General features: G+C 41.8%; 1 protein-coding gene across 1 annotated transcript in view; it reads left to right on the top strand.

Moving 5' to 3' along the window:
- The window catches only part of LOC126282361 (SKI family transcriptional corepressor 2), a 262,174-nt gene that overhangs the window by 164,642 nt on the left and 75,465 nt on the right, over nt 1–22,067 (top strand). Inside the window, exon 9 of the mRNA XM_049982019.1 lies at nt 2,709–2,843. Coding sequence (XP_049837976.1) covers nt 2,709–2,843 — 135 coding nt within the window. The remainder of the gene's footprint in view (nt 1–2,708; nt 2,844–22,067) is intronic.

The raw sequence follows: 22,067 nt of genomic DNA, 5'->3' as shown, positions 1-22,067 counted from the left end.
CAGTGAACACCCGCACATGGCCTGCGGATGCACCTTAGCTTACGGTCGCTTCTCTTCGCCCCATTGCAAGGGAGGCTTATTTACTTATTTTATGCAAAATTAAATACCTGTTTCCTGATGCTTTAAAACAGGCAGTACATCTTTTTTGTAGTTTTCTTTTTGTTTTGTTTTAATCTACATAACTTGACAAAGAATTGCACTTTTTAAAATAATAATTTAAGGTTGAAATATAAGTAATTTTTTTTTCTTTTAAGGGAAATGTAAAAATTCTGATACGTTAGAGGAGAGACTTGTTAGTGCCATCGGTGAATACCTCGGAATGGTTTCTTCGAACTGCTAGCCAGTTACAACAAAAAAGTTTGGCTAGTGGTAGAGAAACAGTATTGCTAATCCTGTGTATTAACATTAGGAGCTCATCTGTGCTTTCTTGATCGTGTCGCTAGCACCTTACGCTTATGTACATCTTGCCTTTCTCCTCCTGTTGCTCTTCAGTGCCACTGTTTTCACTGCCACTACGAGTGTCACTGTGTACCCTCTGGAAAATGTTGTTACGTTGCATACAGGCATGTCTTTTATGTCATGTTAGCAGGTAGTCTTCATATGTTCTTCTTGAAATACTGCTTGTTAATGCATTTAGTTGTGCCCATTCTTCTTCGCCTCTTGTTGCTGGTATACACACTGATGAGACAAAACATTGGGATCACCTGCTTAATAATTTGTTTGTCTGTCTTAGGAAGGAAGTGCATCAATGCGTGTCAGTGATCCGACAGGTTGTTCGTAGCTATGTGGAGGTATGTGGCATTAGATATCTACGCAAATATCATGTAATTCGCGTAAATGAAGGGCCGCAGATTTGAGTACGTGGTGATGGCGCACTATAGCGACCCAGATGGGTTCCATAGGATTTACGTCAGGCGAATGTGGTCGCCGAGACATCAACGTCAGTTCACTATAACGCTCCTAAAACCAGTGTAGCAACATTGTGGCTCCGAGACATACACAATTACACTGCTGAAAGAAGACATTACCGTCGGGAAAGACATCAAGATGCAGATGATTCGCAGCTGTCAGCGTATCTTTGATTACTACCACAGGTCGCATGCGAGCTCAGGAGAAGCATAAAACTGCTTCACCAGTTTTAGTCGGTGGCGCGCAGCACGTTTCGTGCCGCCGTGCACCTCGACGACGGCGTTTGTGTGGACAATCATCGACCTAATGCAGCAAGACTGTGATTCACCCGAAGATCGGAAACGTTTCCATTGATCGACGGTCGGTCAAATCCCGATGATCCCGTGCTCACTGCAATTGTGATTGACGATGTCGTTGGGTCAACATGTGAACATGTAAGGGTCGTCTGCTGTGGAGGTCCATGTTCAACAATGTACGATGAACGATGTACTCCGAAACACTTGCGAATGCACCAGTATCGAGATGCCACAGATATCGATTTGTCCTACTTTACAGAGCAGACGAACCTCCAAACCCCACGTTCTGTGAAGAGTCATGGTGTCCAACTACTAAGCACCTAATGGTAGTTTCACTGTTTCTCTATCTATTTCTGTAGGTGCACATGACTGTAGCACGTGAACATTTGACCAGTTTCGCCTTGTCGAGATATTTGTTCACTGGTTCTGCGTAATAACAATCTGTCTTCTGTCGAAGTTTATTTTAATGGACTTCCCCAATTGCACCATATATCTTTGCTAGGGAGATCTCCCGTCCGTGTCTGCTCTGCCTATATACTTTTATTAAAGCAAAACGTGTCCGCAACGCCACCGGGCTACAGCCAACGTTACAGTAGGCAGTGATGAAATTCTTTGGCTCAAGAATGTATGTATGTATGTTTCAGTATATTCTAAGTGTAGTGTATCTCTATTGTGCACAGAAGAAGACATTGTGTTCTGGTGAACCTTCTTCCCCGCATGTGCAAGTAGGCATCTGAGACTCAGGAGGTTTAAGTGCATAGGTTAAGGCCAGGGTCCAGTTAAGAAACGCACCATATCACGGCTGGAGTCGGTAAGTGTCATTCTCAACACTCTCTTATGTCAGGGAGGAAGTGGTGCAGTGTGTGTGCTTTATCATTCACACCCCACTCGCCTTGTCATGTATCCAAACCCCAACTTTTAAGGTGACCGTTCATTTGTATTGGTACAATCGTTCTTGTGTACCTTATCTAATCTCCCCATTTCTAACCAGAACCTTGCAGCACTAATTTTGATTGTGATATCTACAGGGCATATTCTAAGCACGACACATAGTGCATCCACTGAGGTGGTACCGACGGCTCCAGATAGCCTAAGTAGGACACTTCTCTGCCCTCGTCTGACTGATACTTTGTTGGTGACCAGGTTCAATCCGTGCGCCCACGTGCTAGCTGCGAAACTGAGTAGTGCTTCGGAGAGTGCACAGTGATATGTCCGTATGACTGGTATGGGTAGTCTGTACTGTTCTGAATTTAGCCTCACCAGTTTATGTACTATCTTTGCTGCTTTGTCTATTGTTAGCCTGATGTGTAGCCCAAGATACCGCGTAACATGTGCTCGTCTCCAGAATGTGCTCGTCTGTCTGTGTCCCCTATTATAACTGGAGGGTTCCTTTGGAAGCGAGGCTTAGCAACACCTTCGTCGATCACTGGATCCACAGAAGCGCTTTCCATCTTAGTAACCCTGGTGGCGAGGCCGTGCTGACGTTGGCTGGTGTGTTCGCAGGCGCCGTACCAGTCGGCGTTCCGGCCGGTGCTGCCCGCTGCTGCCGCGGCCGCTGCGGCTGCCGGCGTCGCCGCCGTCGCGACGCCCCAGCCGTCTGCGCCCGCTGCTCTCGTCGCCGCCGAAAACCTCGCTGAGGTACGTGCGCCCGGACCTGCCTACGAAAGCTTCTTACCATTGACCCTTTCGTATGAAACTAAGAGTGGGGAAAGAAAGAGAAGGGACGCTGACTTCCAACCTCACAGGGTACTGTGGTAACGCAAAGACGAAAGCTGAAAATTTATGTCGGGAGAAACTCGGACCATTTTTACCGCTTCTCGTGAGCGGATCCCGTAACCGCTTCGGCCATCCGGACACAGCATCTGACCAAATCAAACTTCCAACTTACGGACGCTGCAATACAGCGTCCCTCATCCACTTACCCTGTACTCTCGAATTACTGATTACCGTAGGTGTTTGGACTAAAATGATGCATACGCACTACATCAAACGGCAAGGAGCCGTCGTGCTCTTACAGCAATGTACATATTCCAGTTCGCACATGTTCGACACAAAAAAACACTGCTCAAATATATATTTTGTATAAAAAGCTATGGTAGCGCTGCTGTAACATTTAGGACATGCCTCAAACGGCATGCAGCTGATAGCAGAATGTCGTTTTACGCTGATACGCCAAAACGTTATGACCACTGCAGAACGCCTGGCAGCGTTCAGGGTACGTGACGCGGTTCAAATGGTTCAAATGGCTCTGAGCACTATGCGACTTAACTTCTGAGGTCATTAGTCCCCTAGACTTAGAACTACTTAAACCTAACTAACCTAAGGACAACACACACATCCATGCCCGAGGCAGGATTCGAAACTGCTGCCGTAGCGGTCGCTCGGCTCCAGACTGTAGCGCCTAGAACCGTACGGCCACTCCGGCCGGCCCGTGACACGGTAACAAAATTATATAAGCGGAGCAGGCACGGATGGGGGATCACCCCAGCGGAGATGTGGGCTGCAGGTGGGGAAGTCAAGTGAGGTAACTGACTTCGCCAAAGTGCAGATTATTATTAAGCAAAACCTGTGGACGAGTATCTCAAAAACGGCGAAGTTGGTCGAATGTTCACTTGCTACTGTTGCTAGCATCTACGGAAAGAGGTAGGTCAGTGAAACTACAACTACGCGCTAAATGGTTGGCCGTCCACGACTCTTCGCAGAAAGTGGAGAAAGGAGGCTCCTCTGCTCTGTAAAGTGGGATAGATGGAGATCTGTGGTATCTCTGCCGATAGAACGCAATGCTGGTGCACACTTAAGTGTTTCGGAGCACACCGTTCATCGTACATTGTTGGACGTGGAAATCCGCAGCAGACCACCCTTGCGTGTTCACATGCTGACCCAACGAAATCGTCAATTACGTCTGCGGTGGGCACGGGACAATCGGGATTGGATCGTCGATCTATGGAAAGACGTCGGCTCTTAGGTTGAATCACATTTTTGCCACTCTACTTCGAGGGTCGTCTCCATGAATGCCGTCATCGAGGCTGGAAACGTGCACGGCGCCACAGAACCAGGCTGGTCTGAGGTATTATGGAATGGAAGACGTTCTCCTACTCTTTCACAGAATCTGCGATAGTAATCGAAGACACGCTGACAGATGCGAACCGCCTGCATCCCTTCATGTTTGATTTCTCCCCCGACAGCGATGTCATCTTTCAGCAGTCGTCCGTGTCTCGGTGCCAGAACCGGGCTATAGTGGTTTGAGGAGCATTATAGTGAACTCACGTTGATGTCTCGGCGACCAAAGTCACCTGATGTACATCCTATGGACACCCATCTGGGTCGATTGCGGGCTCCATCATCGCTTACGCAAATCAGCTACCCGTGAATTAAATGACCTGTGCGTAGACATCTAATGTCACACATCTCCAAAAACGTTCCAGCAAACTTTCGGATCCCTGATGTGCGGAATCAGTGATGTGTTTCGTTCCAAAGACGGAGAAGCAAGCTATTAAGCAGGTGGTATTTTGGCTAATTGGCTAATTGGCGTAAGTGCTGCAGTAAGCGTCGACAGCTGTGTTTGAGTCAGTCGCAAAAGACGAGTTCAAGCGCCGTAGCAGACAATCACTACAGCATAATACTACAGCTTCTTGTGACATCATCTTCGTCCCGCACTGAGAAGAAGGCGACTACACGTTCTGGCACTGCATCCCATCATCCTTCGTGACAATGCACGATGCCGCATAATGAACTCCGTGCAAGATCTCCTTCTTACGTGACTGTTTGAGATACTGGATACTAGAATATCCACCTTATTCACTCGATATCAGTACATGCAACTACGACCTTTTCTCGGAAATGGATGAACCTCTTCGTGGCACTTGCTACAACAGAAGATATCTTCCTTGCCACTGGGCGGTCCTTGGGAGACATCGATTACGTCACCTTCCATCTGTGTGGGGGAAACTGAGTGAGATGTGGATCGATTACATTGAGGGCATTAAATACGGTGAATGTCTGTCAATAAAGTCTGGTATCACTGACAACACAGTTACCACTGCTTTTTGTACAACACTTGTATATAGTCTTCTTTTTGGGCAGCAGCTGATACACCGTGAAGTGGCTAGGTACAATTATGTCAAGAGAAGGAGGATTAGGGTGTAACGTTCTGTCGACCACGTCATTCGCGCTTGGGTATGTGCTCGTAATGAATAAGAAATGGGGTCACAAGCTGGTAACGAACTATAGAAGTGATACAAGCTCGTAGTGAGCAAGAGATGGGGTACAAGTTCGTAATGAGCAGGAGATGGGTCACAATCTTGTAATGAACAACAGGCGGGGTTCAATATCGTTATGAACTGGGCTCAGAAAGGAAATCGGCTGTGTCGTTTGAAAATTGTCTGCATGTTTTCTGTGGTATTCACAAAATACTTTTGTTGTGAAACATATAAATACAGCAGGAAGACAATCTCTTAGATTCGAAACTAGTTGTTTTTATGAGGTGGCTAGCTTGCACACAGTGAATGTATAACCTCTTCTCAGGACCGACTACAGTTAAGCAGCAGCTGTAGTAAAATGATGGCAACAGAGATTAGCACCAAATTAGAACAATTTCATACGTATTTGACATTGTATTAACTGGTAGGGATGATCTGAATTGTTATATTATCCTGAAATATCAGGTACGCCAAGATCGCTTGTAATTTTTATTGATTACCGGTTTCGATAGAACTGTGTTATCATAACTGGATCTTGTAACACGCAAACAGAAGTTCATGATCTTTACAAACTTGCAAGACACACAGTGATGTTGCGTCGTTTTACAATAAAAGGTAGCGAGTAACATCAGCATTTCAGATTAAAAATTCCATAAGTATAGAATATACATCATGTTGTGCTAACGTACGAGCGCGCTCGTTCACTTAGCACTATAATGGTACCATTGGTGTTTAAGAGAACGAGTGCGTTAGGATACCAACAGAACATTTAGAAAGAAGTTTTCTCACTTCTTCGCTAGATTCAGACAGTTAGGGTATACAGATTCCCTTCTGGAGGGAATGGTGGCGTCAGGAAGGAAATCGGGTCACCAGCTGTCACCAATATTGCCAAACTCATACAACAATGCTGATCCTGTGGATAAACGAGGTAAAGCGTTGAAACAAAAACTTGGAAGTAATCACGGTAATTAACAAAAACTTAATGATTGGATGGAAAACTGAAATATTTCACGTTGGCTAAGTAAGTGATGTGTCAAAAATATCCTCCTTACAAGGCTAGCTATTTCGTGCACAAAAACTTACAAATGGTTTGTTATTTAAATGTCAAAAAGGCTTCCTGCGGTTCAAGCGCTAAATTTAAGATATTTCGAGAGCAGCAGACATTAGAAAGACAAACTAGGTGTCAAACAGTTTTTTTCAGGGGTTAGCTATTTCTTCGCATTAAAATTTACATTTGTGTGATATTTTACTGTCAAAATAGTTTCCTTCGAATTAAGTACTAATTCGAGAACAGAAAACGCTAGGAGAGTCAGTGAGTGACATTGTGCTAAGTGGAAACACTTGAAGAGAAAAAAATTACAAAGTCGAAGAAATCAGTCAAATGTTTTGTGAAACGAATTTTCTAAAAGTAAGGAATAAAGTAGGCTAGAGAAACATTTGACGCGCCTTTGGATGATGCTCGAAATCATGTACATTAAATGAGGTCCGTCAAATATTTCTCTAACTTATTTTCTTCCTTAGTCTTAGAAAAATCATTTCACGGAAGTTTTTAGTAACATTTTCTCATTTTTTAAAATTTTACGCTACAGTAGACAGCAGGAAACTGGTATAGTTTGAAAGGCCACGTGTTGATCATGTCGTAGTTCCGAGCGTTGTTTCTAGTTCGGTATGGTCGCTCCAGCTTGCTAGTGTAGTGTTCCTAATGAAACGTTTAAAATGCTGCTGACCACTTTCTTGCAGGAGAGCGTTTGCATTTTGGTACTCATCTAATTTCAATTTGCATAAGTTGTTCATCAGTATATCAAACTACTGTCAGTTTCTCTCATTACGGGCTGTAATACGGAAACTGACAGACATTATGCGTACTCCTTGTCTAAATTCTGCACATTTAACATACCGAAAAAAAGTATGTCCAGAAGTGCTTACCTGTTCACATTTGCACGTCTGTGTCCCAGTCTTGTCAGTTAAAAGTAAATACACGTGGTATGAGTAGCAAAGACTAGTGTATGGCGTTATTTATCGACATTTATGGATAAGATATACCAGATGAGTCACCGAAACCTTGCACCGCAAATACTGCGAAAACAGAAAGTGCTATTTGGCTTTCGGTTTTCACAGAATGGTCTAGTAGTCAGGGCTCGTATTGTTAGTCAGGAAAGGGTTTAACGTCCCGTCCACATCGAGGTCATTAGAGCCGGGGCACAAACTCGGATTGTGTCAGGGATGGGGAAGAAAATTGGCCGTGCCCTTCCAGACTAATCATCCTGGGTTTTAGTTGGAGCAATTTAGGGAAATCACCAAAGATCCAAATCTGGATGGCCGCACGCGGGTTCGAACAGTCGTCCGTCCGAATGCGAGTCTAGTGTGCTGCGTCACTGCGTCACCTCGCTCGGTGTATTGTTAACTAATCAACAGAGGATAGTAATACTTAGAGAGTGCATTTCTGTGCAAAGGTACTATTTTTTAAATAGAACAATGCCGGTCGACATTAACAGACTAAAAGTAGGGTAAATCAGAATGTCAGCGGTTTTTCTTGCGATCGTTACAGTACAGGTCGTTTGTGAGATATCGCATTTTGAACAATATCTACCAGCAGAAAAAGGGACACTAGTTATGAGGGTTCTGACCAGTAACGAAACAATTCACCATCACAGATTGTGTTCCAAATAACCACCGGTAGCGGCTATAAACGCTTCCGGTCTGGTATGGAACGGCTGCTGTATACTTGCTAGCATTTCAGTGTAGATGGAGGCTGCAGTAATACGTCGTTGCATATCATGGATGTAGTTGGTATATCCCTGTAAGCAGCGTCTTTCAGCTTTACGCACAGAAAAAAAGTGTACAAGAGTCAAATCCGGGGAACGGGCTGGCCAAGGTGCAGATCCTCTGCTTCCAATCCAACGCTTTGTAAATAATTCTTGAAAACATGCTGTAGTACTTCATGTTGGTACCATAGTTTCCTCCTAGTTTGCAGAAGAACGTCTTCTAGCATCGGTGGAAGAGGGTCTGCTAGGAGGTTTCGATACTTCTGCACGTTCACTGTTTCGTCTATGAGAATCGGGCCTATGAGCTGATTGTTCACGATCCTACACCACGCGTTTGCACTCCATGTATGCTGACGTTCCACCTCGCGAAGCCAACGGGTTGGTCCACAGAGCAGTGGCGCATGTTTAGGCGGTTTACCTGGCCGTGATTAGTAAATATCACTAAACAGAATACATGATACCTATGGAGTATTCTGTCTTAATGCCCATCTACATCAGTTAACACGATGCCCATAACGTTTTCATTCAGCTCTCTATGGAGAGAGATGTGATAGGGATGGAACCTATGTCGATGAAGAATGCATGGGACACTTTCCTGACTCTTGCTACTTCCTCGTGCGATGGATTTGGAGTTAACGTGCGGATGAACTGCGACGGAAACAAGAACAATAATTTCCCCCTCTTCTGTGGTAACTTGTTTCTTTCTGTTACTTTGTCTAGTGTTACACTGCCGCTTTCGCGCAAGTGGCTGAACAGGTAGATAAATAATTGCCGAAATGGTTGACGTCTATTGCGATATCTTGCTGCACACACTGTACAAAAACGAACTGCTTTCTTCCTACACTGTCCATACACCATGAGCATGTCGGCCTTTTCTGTTTTGGTAATCCCATCGTCCACTCACGACCTACCGCTTGGAGTGTCACACTCTGACAAATAAGTTGCAGTGTACTCAAGAAAAACAAAAGCACATTGTAAGCAAATATGACAACATCGTACGCAGGTTGAATGGTACAAACATGTCTGTGTGGAAACTTTTAAAATACGATATCGCAGTTGGGCCCTGCAACAAATATCACGTACATTCTATTTGCCCTGCTTTTAGTTTTTTAATGGCAACAGGCATTGTTCCATTTAAAAACCAGTATGTTGGCACAAGATATATACTTCCTAAGTATTATTACAATTTGTTGATTGGACAACGATTTCCTGATTACCATTCCATTCTATGAAAACCACACATCAATAGCACTTCCCATTACCACAGTATTTGTGGTGCAAGTTCCAGGTGCAACACATACTTTTGGTAAAGAATTGTACGGTAAATGACAGAGGGTACTTTATACAATGTGGCAGACGCCGATGAGCAATTGATACAGTACTAACAGCGCTGAGCAGCGTAGAGTTTCGGGCCGACATGCAATTTTATGCAGAACTACTTCCTAATATCATTATATGTCCCCGTTTCTAATTCATTTTGGCAGAGAATGGTGCATTTTATTTTTCTCTTTATCTGAGTGTATAGTGTTTGTCATCTTGTTTCTTTCTTGTAAGGAAAGTACAGGGTGGTTTTTCGATGTGTTCGCCTGCTGAAAGTACGAAGAGCAGCCAGGAAGAAATGCCTGACCAGTAACAGCGGTCAACGTCAAATGATGGCAGCACTGTATAAGTGTAAGAAATGGTCGCCATTGATGTATATTTAGACAGGGCTCTGTGTCTGAATTCGTTACTGCGAAAGGTGAAACACATAATCGCACTCATGAACGGCTTGGGGAGGAGTACGGAGACGCTGCGTTGGACGTCAGCACCGTCGTACTATTTGTTTGTCACTGTAGAGCAGCTGAAGAGCAGACACGGCTGGTTAAAGCTACGCGGAGCGGCCGGCCAGAGACTCCGATGACGTCACACAACATCCAGCCACGTCCCGTGGAAAACATGCCCCCCCCCCCCCCCCCCGGCAACGAACTTGTCACGTAGCAGTAGTTGCTTTGCCCGACGTACGTCGCGAACGCTTGGCTACATCCTAGGCCAGGTGGGGAATCAATACGTGAATGAGAAGGTACCCAATAAATCCTTTTCGAGTGTGTGAGTATATTTAAACGCACGTGTACGAGGTATTAAACTGGCCTGAAGTTGTAACACGCTTCCAGCCAGTTGGATGCGGTTGCTACAATTCATAAGACCTATAGTGTCACATGCTCTGACGTGCAACACAGAGCCCGTATATCTCGTTGGCCCCAACACCCAGGGTGTCAGCCAAGTCATCAGTGACGACCACCAGATAACAACAAATGAACTGTGTCGCCAATTATCCATTGGTAAAGGCAATGTGATGGCTGCTATTGAAAAACTGGGTTATTTCAAGATTTGTGTATCCTGAGTACTGAAAATATTATTATTATTTGAATATTCTGGCATTTGATTTATTGTTACTTGCCTGTTTGCTTCCCAATACAATGTCCTTAAGACTCAATTACAATCACTTAATTCTGAACACTCTTTTAAATGTTCTTTGTTCATGATCGAATCAACCTGTGACACATGCTGGAGAGGGCGGGATGGAGATCTTATGCTGACTGGTGGCCAAACTTTCACATCCAGTCGTCGAGAGGAATATGGACGCTGATTCTCTCGTTCGTCCATCGGGCACTAGCGAGTCGTCCATGAGGTTTTTCCCGATCTTTCTCTTAATGAAATTTTATTGGATCGTTTTAATTCTTTTTTAAATGTGTTGTTAATAATGTCTTACTGCAAAATACAATATGTTAGTTCTTCCAGGCTGTTTAATTTCGTACCCTTTTTGGTTAGAAAGTCTGTTTTTCTATTCCGTCTAATCTTCAGTCAGACGGTATGCACTGAAACGCATTTGTCTTGTTATTATAGTGAAGACGTGTAATAACTTCTTAGAGTTACTTAACTTGAACGATTTTTCTATCTTGTGTGTTGCAAAATGCCGGTATTGCTGCTCTGGAATCACAAAAATAAAAGCTTTAAAATAACAGCTTTGCCAAATGTGCGTAAACTGTTGTTTCGCTGGCATGATGCTGTTTCAATGGCTCCAACTTCACCTTAAAAATTTGAGTGGTTTGGACCTAAAGTTTCACAAAAGAAGAGAATTTTGGTATACATTCCTACGACAGCGTTTCCTTTTTCCGTTAATGAACCACCTGTACAGATGTGGAGCCACTGATCTTCAAGGTATCTCAGATTTATTGTTTTTACTGCTTTAGCTCTCCTTATTAATCTCTCTTTGACACTTTTTATATATTATGTATAGTTAGTATTGCATTTGAGAAAGCAGCATTGGAGAGAGTGGAAAATAATTTTTTCAACACCAACTTCCGACAGTTGATATTGTAATCTTATGTCTTCTATTGCATTCAGTACATTGCACAACCAGACTTCCACCTGTTCTGCCCACTCAGAGATGTTCATCAGGGGCATCACTTTGAAGATTTGGAGGCCTTGAAAAATTCTGTGCTTCAGTGGTTTAGGAAGACGGATCATGATTTGTACCGCACAGGCATACATAGTCTTGTTCCTAGGTGTAAGAAAAATGTTGACAAATGTGTATGATTATAAGAGAAAGTAACAAACTAACTTACTTTTCTTGTAAAATAGAGAAAGGATAGGAATCATTACTTTCTGACTAACTCTTGTACGTTCATGTTGATTGGTGTTAACATGGGTGATGAAAAACCACTTTACAACAATCAGAGATTTGTCGATCTACTTATTTATATTCATTAAAAATCGAAAAATTTTGCTAACAAATCATAAACGTCAGACGTATCGCTGTTGGCACTACGGCAATATCACGAAAAGGATAGACTGTTGTTCACCACATGGAGGAGACGCTGAGTCACAGATAGGTATAAGAAAAAGACTGCTATACATCTGAACAATTAATAGTTTTATACTGATGCTACTGCACAGTCGTAATAAGTCATCGGTAAATACTCTGAGGAACAGAAGAGTGTTCTCCTTGTGCTGGCTACAGCATTGATACTGGAGGTACAGGGGCGCTCCCTTGAAACAGCGCTTGTGTTCTCGCAGGCCTCGGTGGGCGACGCTCCGAGCCCCACGGGCGTTGGCGCCAGCGCCGACGACGAAGACGACGACGAGACGCTCGTCGACATCGAGAGCACCGAAGACGAGCCGCCCCCCGCGCCCACCCCCGCCGCCCCCGCTAACGCTCCAGCACCGCGGCTCTGGAAAACCGCCTCGCCCAAGGTCGAGGTGAGTACACTTGTTTCGCTTCCTCTCGTTCATTGCACAACACACCTGTGTTGTTGCTAACGATTTTTCGTCAGATGTTTGAGCGGCGCCGAAAACAAGACTCCCTAGGTATTACAAAGTGGGTTTTTGTCCGGATTTTCATAGTCACTCGAGGAGTGTGAAATGCACAAATTGACTTTCAAATTGACCAGTGTGAGGTCTAGTTTTGCAAAATTGTACTTAGTTGCTTGAAAGTAATCAGTTCAATGAAGAAAAACTTAATTAGTGTTTTGAGGGAAAATTACACAATGGATTTTTATCAGAATATTAATAGGTAAACGAAGAGTGAGAAGTGGACAAATGGCCTTTCGAACTGATGAGCATGAAATCGAGTTTTGCAAAAATTTATTTAATTGGTTAGAAATTAACCAGTGCAACAAAGAAAAAATTAATCAGCGACTTGAGAGAAAATTACACAATAGATTTTTATCCGAATTTTCATAGCCGAATGAAGAATGGTAAATGGAAAGATAGGAAATGAAACTGACTAGCATGAGGTCTACTTTTCCAAAAAATGCTTAATTGCTTAGATGAATCAGGCTAATTAAGAAAAATTTATTTAGTGTTTCGGGGGAAACTTTTTGCCCGAAATTTCATGACGAAGAAAGAGTAGAAAATAAACAAATTGACCAACCTGGGATGTAGCTTGGCAAGAAGCGAAATTAATTGCTTGAGAGTAATCACGACAGTTAAGAAAAACTAAATTAGTGAATTGAGGGAATATTAAAATATTTCTTGAACAGCTGCTGTTAGCTATGCAGTTAACGTGTAAAAAAGTTCTCTGGTGAAGGCCTAGCTATTGTGGGCAAAAAAGGCTTTATATTTAACTGCCTAAAACTTGGACATAAAAAGAAATTGAAGGAAGAAAATGTAAAATGTTTACCGCAACTATTTGTCTAAAAGTAAGAAATAAAATAGTTTAGAAAAACATTTGATGCGCCTTTAAACGCTGATCGAAATCGTACAGTAATTTAGGAGCCGATTAACAATATAAAGTACCACGCTCAATTCAAAATCTTAGAATTTTAAAGAATAGCGCACTCAACTTTTAGTTCTCAATCGACACGTAAAAGCCTGTAATCTATTCATTTCGTACTTTAGACAAATCATTTCTGGAAACACTTGTCCTTTTCATTCAAAAACTTTTTCCAGTACAAGCGACGAAAAAAGTCGTCCAGTGTTGTCTTAATATGGATTGCGAAGCAGGGAAGTGACCTCTCTTCATTGTAGATGTACCATTACGAATAGTGGAAAATTACAAGAGTCAAAGTGTGTGCTTACAACAGTAGGAATGTTCCCATAAGTATGGGTCCACGAAGAAGGGATTTGCGAGTTACATTGATGTGCCAAAATATTTTGAGTATCTCTTAGCAGCAGTTTTGTCCTCGTGTGGAATGAAATACTGCAGCGATTCTGCAAGGATTCAACAAGTCCTTGATATGTGTCCGGAAGTACAAGGCACCACATGTCTTCGCCCAGGTCACGCAATCCCCGTAAATTAATTATGCGCTGGTGGTTTGTGGACGCCAAGCTAACGCCTTATAGCGTCCTATATGTGTTCCACAGTGTCCACAACAGGCGAACTGCAGGTTAATTTGGTTCAGATGATGATCATTGCTACTGCCCTGGATTTAAAGAACACTCCAGTAAAGGCACATTGTAAAATGTTGCACTTAATTTTATGGTCATTTCGTTTTTCTTGGTAATACTGCAAAGTGTGTTGGATTAGCATATTTTAGTAAATAAGTATAATCTAGCCGTATTTATAAAATTCGAACGTTTAAATGTACAAACAGAAGCTATACAGTGTAACAAAGTGGTACTGATAAATTTTCAGCACCTGTAGACCTGTCTTGACGAACAAGTTTTCAAGATACAAAGCCACGCCTGGAAAATTCATGAAACTACGCCACAGAGCGTTGAAACTGTAACGGATGACACCTGCCTCTAGGCTACCCTATAAAGAGAAAATATGAGTTTTATGCAGAGAGAGAATAAATTCTTTTCCCGATTACAAAAAAAATATTTCTAACCAAATTTGATAGATACGGCTATGCGGTTTGTTACATAGTTTAAACCATAAAGGCTTATTATAGATACAATTCCACATTTGCTTCGTATACTCGCCACTCACTTTCTCTCTGTCTTTGCCAACACCTCTCCCGTCAGCGCCTCTACAGCACCTCGTATTCGTATCGTAAGAATTTGCATATCAGGACCTGGTGAAATGGACACTTTACCCGTAACGTAACCCCATAAATGGTCAACAGAAGTTACGTCTGCTGAACACGGTGGCCATGATGTTGGAACGTCTCTAGCGATCCTCCTGTTCGGAAACATTTAATCCAAGAACTGGCGAACACATAATCCTCAGTCTGGCAGAGCAACATCTTGTTGAAACAATAGCTATGGTTGAAATTCCAGTAGTTGAAGTACAATGTAAGGTTCCAACATTTCCAGGTGATGAGTTAAGATGTCGTTTGCCAGAAGCCACACAGACTTGTGGAAGTGTATCCAAAAAAGTGGATGATTTAAGCTACCATTTGGAACAAACCACATAACTGTATCTAGCATAGTTCTTTACGAATAAATATTTGTTATCATGGAATTACACTATACTCATTATCTACATTAACGTACCTGGAGCAGAACTCCTTGCAACAGGCTTGACAGCATTTAAGACATCACACTCTTTCTATTTATGTTCAGTGTTTGTTTACTTAAAACCAATGCACCTAAATACTGTGTGTGTGTGTGTGTGTGTGTGTGTAAGCTAGCTGGAATGTATATTATCGTAAAAGAATATGTCATAAATAGTAAGATGCGGTGCAATCTAAGTATTCTAAAACGTAAGTCTTTTCATTCCATAAACATTTCGTTAACTTATGCCTAAACTTCCGTTGATTTCACCAGTACTACGACCATCACCTGTAGCTGCACATGGTCCAGAAAGTAATGTTTCTGTAACACATTCATTTGAAGATGAGCCTGCACTAGTTGTAAAACCAGTTAATGGCACAGTAACACATATCAGATTGAAAAAGCGATTGGTTGCACATTATCTTTTCTATAGTCCTAAACAGCTAAAGTAATCACCCGGGAAACCAAAATTTGATTTCCGTTAATTTTCATAATTATTCACCGAATCAAAAATTTAAAAAGTTTTCATAATGAACTTATGAGGTATAATCTGACGTTAACGCTTTAACACAATAAGCCAAGTAGTATCCGAAAGTGTGGTCATAAATGTCTTAAGCGAGCGGAACTCACGGTTTGCGAATTCATCTAGTATTTAAGAGTAAGGATATTTTGCGACTTCCAGAACCTTTCAGACCATTTCGAAGGTTTTTCTCTCTGACCCCCCCCCCCCCCCCCCCCCGCCACAAAATATTGAAAGCAAAAAAGTTTGTCGCTTACTATATGTTCGCCGTTCATACAATAAAACTTCAGCATCAGCATGACGTTTTATTACTTCTTAGCTCCTATTTTCGCAACAAATTTTTCACGTTCCACTAAGAGTACGTTCAAAATTACATCACCGTATGACACATAGCTCACGTGATGTTACTTTATAAACACTGAGGTGCGTCAAAAAGTAGCTTTCCTAAAAACCACAAATTACCCAGACTGTACGCATCCAGAGTTTGACAATGAGAGCACGTAGCGACGTAAAACAAACTTCAAACATAATTTCAAACCTTTTCTAAGTTTTTTCTTGCTTACTGCCCACAAAATAAAGAAAGGAAACGAGTTTAGCCTCACTAAATTTTCCTTGCTCGTCCGTTAAAATTTAAAACCATGAAACATGTTAAGAATATTTTTAATAATAAAACGTGCCCTTTCTTCTTTCTTAACCTTGGTTAGTTTACTTCCTTATACTAAAGATACAATTAAATGCATTTTGTGACATAGTCACCACATAAATTATGAAACTGATACCGTAATATTTGCACGAAATTATATTATGAAGCTGTAGTTTAATGACTTTGCTTTTGTAGTGTATCTAAGTCTAAAATAAACGGTCTCGTGCTTTACTCTATCTGAAAAAAAGATCTTGTTGCGACGTGTAAAACGGTTATCACTCTCTTCGCCTACGAGTTCAGGACTGGACGGTTCTCTTTAGTCTCTGCGCAAATACAAGGAAACTACTGAAACCAATATACGAGTAATTAGGGCTGTAAGTCTTCATCCACAAAGGCTTTACGTGTTTAACGTCAAATATTAAACAGATTAACTCTTTTCAAAGTACTCAGACGTCTGAGGCTGTTTCATATGTGGGAGTTCGATTCTTTAGAGAATCGGGGGGAGAGAGGATTACTGCTACCTACAAAAACAGCTTATTTAACCCTTCCATAGTTAAAAGTTATTTACCAAATATTTGGAAAATTAGGCGTCAAAACCTGTCTTCCTTTGTAGTAAATAAACTTTCACAAAAAAATCTACACTGACCGATTTTTAAAATCGGCTAAATGGGCAGGCGTAACCCCTGAACATAACTAGGTCCATGTTTATCGTTTTTCAGAGCTAATTATTTAATTTTAGAATTTTTTATCAGTACGGTGATTATTGAGAGAGGTATAACAAATCAAGGCCAAAATACATTTACTCTCCTGACAGTCAAAAATAAAAAAAGAAATATCGCACACGTTTGTAGCAAAACATTAGGAGATGGCTTTGACATATCACACACCAATATTTTCTACATTCTACGATGTTTCCCACTACATACAAAATTACGTACAGTTCAGTAGAATTACTAGGTGTGTAGTAACGATTCGGAACAGTATCTATGATGTATAAGAAAATAATTAGTTATCTCAAGCGTTCTGGGACTGGAGAAGATAGTCACTTGATCTGATTTTCGTCAAACAGACACACTATAAACACGCGTCGTCCCATTTGATCACTCAGATCCTTCTGTATATCCACCCCAAACCTCGTGATATATTTCTCCCAAGTTCCGAAAGCGTATCGATGCATGCTAGACAAAAATGGGATATAGACGTCCCAATGCTCAAAAATTCTCATTACTTCATTGGGACATGTGTCCCATCAATCGCGAAAGTGTTAAAAACGATGTATTATGGCTTTTGCGATAATACAGATAATATACAGAACGAGGTGGGGATAAGGAAACGACTTGGCTCTAAAATCCAGCGCAGCGGCGGCCTCGATTCCTCTGTCCATGGTGGCCTGGCGCATGCGCCGTGCGGCGCTGGCTTAATTAACGCGGGTGTGAGGACGCGCAGGGCATACGGAGTGCCGCATTAGCCACGCTCATCTCCGTAATGAGCATCAGTATGCACCAGCCGCCGGAAACTCTCGCGAAAGCAATCCGCGCGGCCCCAAATTAACTTTGAACTTCATTTTCACGCCGTAACGGAGGCGTCCATCTCTAACGTGAGGCCCTCCAAGTCTCTCGGGCCGGAATGAACTTAACGGCCTGTGTCCGCGACTTTATTCCCTTTAATTGGCTCTTCTTTTCGTGCGCCATTTGCATTCTGCGGCTTAAATGCCGCACTTCGAGGGAGACTGGGAATCGGAGTCGGCTCTCGCAAGCTGACACTTTTTAAGGCTTCGTTACTTCGCCAACGTTTCTACGCCAAACGTATTTGCTTAACGCAGAACTTCGCACGATTTATTTCCTTTTACAAATCCTTGATCTGAGACGAACTTTTGTAGCAAGTACCATGTTATTAGCAAACACAGGCGTGGCATGCCGGGGACACAGCAACAGTTGCCAATAACCCATACGAGCAAATTATAAAAGTGTGTATGTGTGTGTGTGTGTGTGTGTGTGTGTGTGTTTTCCACATTTCCTCCTAAATCACTGGACTTATTTCAACTACATTTGGTACACATTTCCCCAACTGTCAGGTATCAATCGCTATCGAGATAAGAACCACCTATCTATCATGGTTCAGAAGACATGACATCATAAACAATGAGATGCGTGAAAAACTGCTGCATCATGCATGACTTTTAAATTTATTACTTCCGTGCTACTAACTCTATTCGCAATAAACTTTGCAGTAAGTATGCGCATATGCCGCTAAATGCGCCTACAAAATTGCAGCATGGTACCACGCACCGTTCAGGCAATATGACGTCATAAACAGCGAGATGCGTGACAAAATGCCACAACATGCATAAGGTTGAATACATTTATTTTTTACTACTAAGAAACTTCTAAAGTGGAGACATCTTAAAGAACTCCCTGACTCCTGGCAACTCTTCTGACAGCTTTCAGCTGCGAAGTGCAAAGGGCTGTAGGCGAAAACATTAGTCGTCTTCAGAGCTACAAAGAGACGTTGCCACAGAGAAATTTACAAAATCGCGTTGAAGACTCCTGAAGCAGCTGTACTTATTCATCTGTACATTATGCATATTTCTTTGCACGAGACGAACTTTGCATATTTGTAAGGTGTTTCCAGGTTTATATGGAAATGAAATTTCTTTGATATTACACTACAAACAAAGTTCTTTTTTCCGTTTTTGAAAGAAACTGGCAAAATTAATGCTGTGTTAGTCATCCAGCATAGAGATAAAACAGCCACAACTCACACACAGTTCGATTTTATTGCCAGATACGTCCGCCACACGTGGGTATCATCAGATATGTTGATGGAAAGAGCCAAAGAAGTATCTACTGTTAGATTGCGTTAAAAAAAAAAAGGTTGTTGAGAACCTGATAAACCAAACTATGCCGCACTGTGAAGACGAAAGTTAAACGAGCAAAATATGTCTACGCAAGATATTCGAAATACAAAACGTTACGTTACGTTACGTTTACACCGTTCGTCCAAAAAGCTTCGAGACTTATTTTATCCCAGCATATAAGCGATGTTGACGCTGTAACTACAGTCGCATTTAGAACTAACAAATGTAAACAGATCTGCATTCGGTCTGAATAAACGGCAACGCAGTTGATGTTGTGTTGTAACATTAGAAGCAATGACCAAACAGCTACAGAAGTTGAAGTAAATTTTAGAGTTTAACGTTCATTGAATGGCAAAACATCGGGATTAACATACTTTCAAACTGGTAAAAACAAATCAAAGTGACAGTAGTCCTAGGAACTGTTAATATTTTTCGTCTGGGTATGGTGTACTTAAACAATACTTACACGTACTCGATTTACCGGTAAAGAGAACGACGATCAGTAACTCGCTCAATCTCGGTTTTTCCAGAGACTTTCTGTACGCTGTAACTCACAACGACACACGTCAATCAATAGATAATTGTCATATGTCATAAATTATGACCAGATAACCACCGTGCAAGATACTATGGGCAAAGTTAAAAATTCCGGCGTATGAGTATCGCTCATTTTGAGAGGAAACTGCACATAAATTAATTGGCTACAATTTGTGTCAGTAGTTGCGTCTTCGGTTCTCTTGTAAACAGAGACAATTGCTGTCCAAAACTGTTACCGGTGACGAAGGAGATTACAGTGATGACGACATAAAAATCTACGTCACTATTAAAAAACGAGCAACACCAATACAAAGGACACTAAGTTATTGAAATATAAAGAGATCTTTCCAAGACTGCAATCATGATATCTTGGGTTTGCCTCCTTTTTATTTTGTAAGGAGCTCAGAATCTTTGCGACGACATTTGAAGTAAAACAAATGTGCTCAACACTTCTTATGCACGTATTAGGCTTAGCCTATTAAGCATACATACGAGAGTAACCGGACTTCTTCCATCTGGTTTTGGTTGTCATACGATAAAGTAGGCCGCTAAAATTAAGAAATCAGCCGCGGAAAGGAACCCAAAACTGGAATAGATTACTGGCTTTTCGGCCACGGAGTTAGAGAAGAGTCCTAAAGATCATAGACAACGAGAATTAAGGCTGAGACGTTCTTCAGGTACATAAGAGAGAAAAGATAATTTTGGAGGGCCATAAAGGGATGGAAGGTCGGACAGGCGGGAAACCTATTCATTGTGAAATTAATAGAAACAAATATTTCTGGAAAGAATGCACGAGGAATACCATGACTTCAGTACATTATTCGGATAAAACAAGATCTGAAATTGTCAACATACACTGAATTAAAGAGAGCTGAGGAAAAAGGGGAAAATGGAGAATAACGGATTGATAACAAGACATAAGAAGTCTCGTGTATAAGGAATTACCGCTTTTATTAAACTAACGTACTGCCGCTTTGCTTGGTAAGTGCTTACTTTTCTTCGTTGCTGTACTTTCGAAGATGATTCATCGTAATGTTAGCAGTGTTGGTGAAAAGTGAGGAGCACCATCTTAGTTCGTTAGATGAAGCATCTAACGGGTGTATTTACGTGTGTACGTACAACGAGATTAATAGAGAAGTTTATTTTTGTTGTTTGCCAAACCTAGAGTGGTTTTGTGCTTTTCGTAATGAGTTGAAATTGAGTAAACGTTTACAGACAGCCAGCTAGTCCAAGGATCTAATCGCTTCACTTCCTGTGTGGTTCGTTTTCACAGGGTACAATGTGTAAGGCGGCCTCTATTGAGACAACTTACATATTCGTCGTATCACGTGTACAGCTGTAGAGCATCGGTGACAGTGAGCTGTGTGTGCGGATTGTAGTAGTACGTGTTAACAATTATAACGGTGGTGATAACGACATTAAGGGAGGAAGGTGAGGACGAAAGGGGCAATCCAGTACGCAGAACGTATCCTGGTCCTCTTGAATACTAACTACGGGATTGGAGAGCTTAAAGACTGGAGCCTCACTTTAAATGTTCACAGTGTAGAGTTGTGCTCTTCACAGAACGAAGGAACAAAGTATGTGAGATTATTATAATCTCAATGAGTCACAATTGCAATCAGTCAAATTATACAAATACGTGCACTTAGCAATGTGTAGGGATATGCTGTGGAATGCTCACGAAGGATTGGTCAAAGATAAACCGGGACTCCGATTCATTGATAGGATACTGGGAAGTAGAATGAATCTGCAAAAAGGTTGCTTACAAAATACTTCTGTAGTTCACTCAAGTGAATGTAACTAGTACCAAACATAGCTATCCGGGGATACTTAATATTCAAAAAGAAGAAAAGCACACACGACCAGAGGTTTTGCTTCGTCAGTACAAAAGCGTCACAGAAATGCTAAAAAACCTAAATTAGCAGACTGTTGAAGATTGACGCGAACTAAGCCTAATTTAAAAGTTTCAAGAACAAACATAAAGTGAGGAATCTGTGAATATACTACAACTGCCTACTTATTGCTCCTATAGAAACGACTAATTACAGCACACACAAAATTACTTAAGCTATCATTCTTCCCGAGGTCCATACACGAAGACAGTGGGACAAATCCCTAAAAAGCGATACAAGAGGAATAATCTTCTGCCACGTATTTCACAGAGCTTTCAAAACTACTGAAGCAAATTCAGTACGACCTTCTTCTGACAGACAGATCACCATCAATAAGCATCACATTCTCTGACGCCCTGACACGCTGAACGAAAGTTCTGGACTTAGCTGAGCACATTCACTCGTAGGCAGATGGTCATAAACGTTACATCACCATCGCACCTTCCCCTGACGATAAAATACTGATAACGCAACTTTCTTCCAGTCTCAGCATTCGAACTGTTTACCTCCTAATCAAGAGACACCTAACGA

The sequence above is a fragment of the Schistocerca gregaria genome, chromosome 7 (assembly GCF_023897955.1).
Source record: "Schistocerca gregaria isolate iqSchGreg1 chromosome 7, iqSchGreg1.2, whole genome shotgun sequence".
NCBI lineage: Eukaryota > Metazoa > Arthropoda > Insecta > Orthoptera > Acrididae > Schistocerca > Schistocerca gregaria.
Note: the sequence above shows the minus strand (reverse complement) of the source record. Positions and strands in the feature narration are given on the sequence as shown.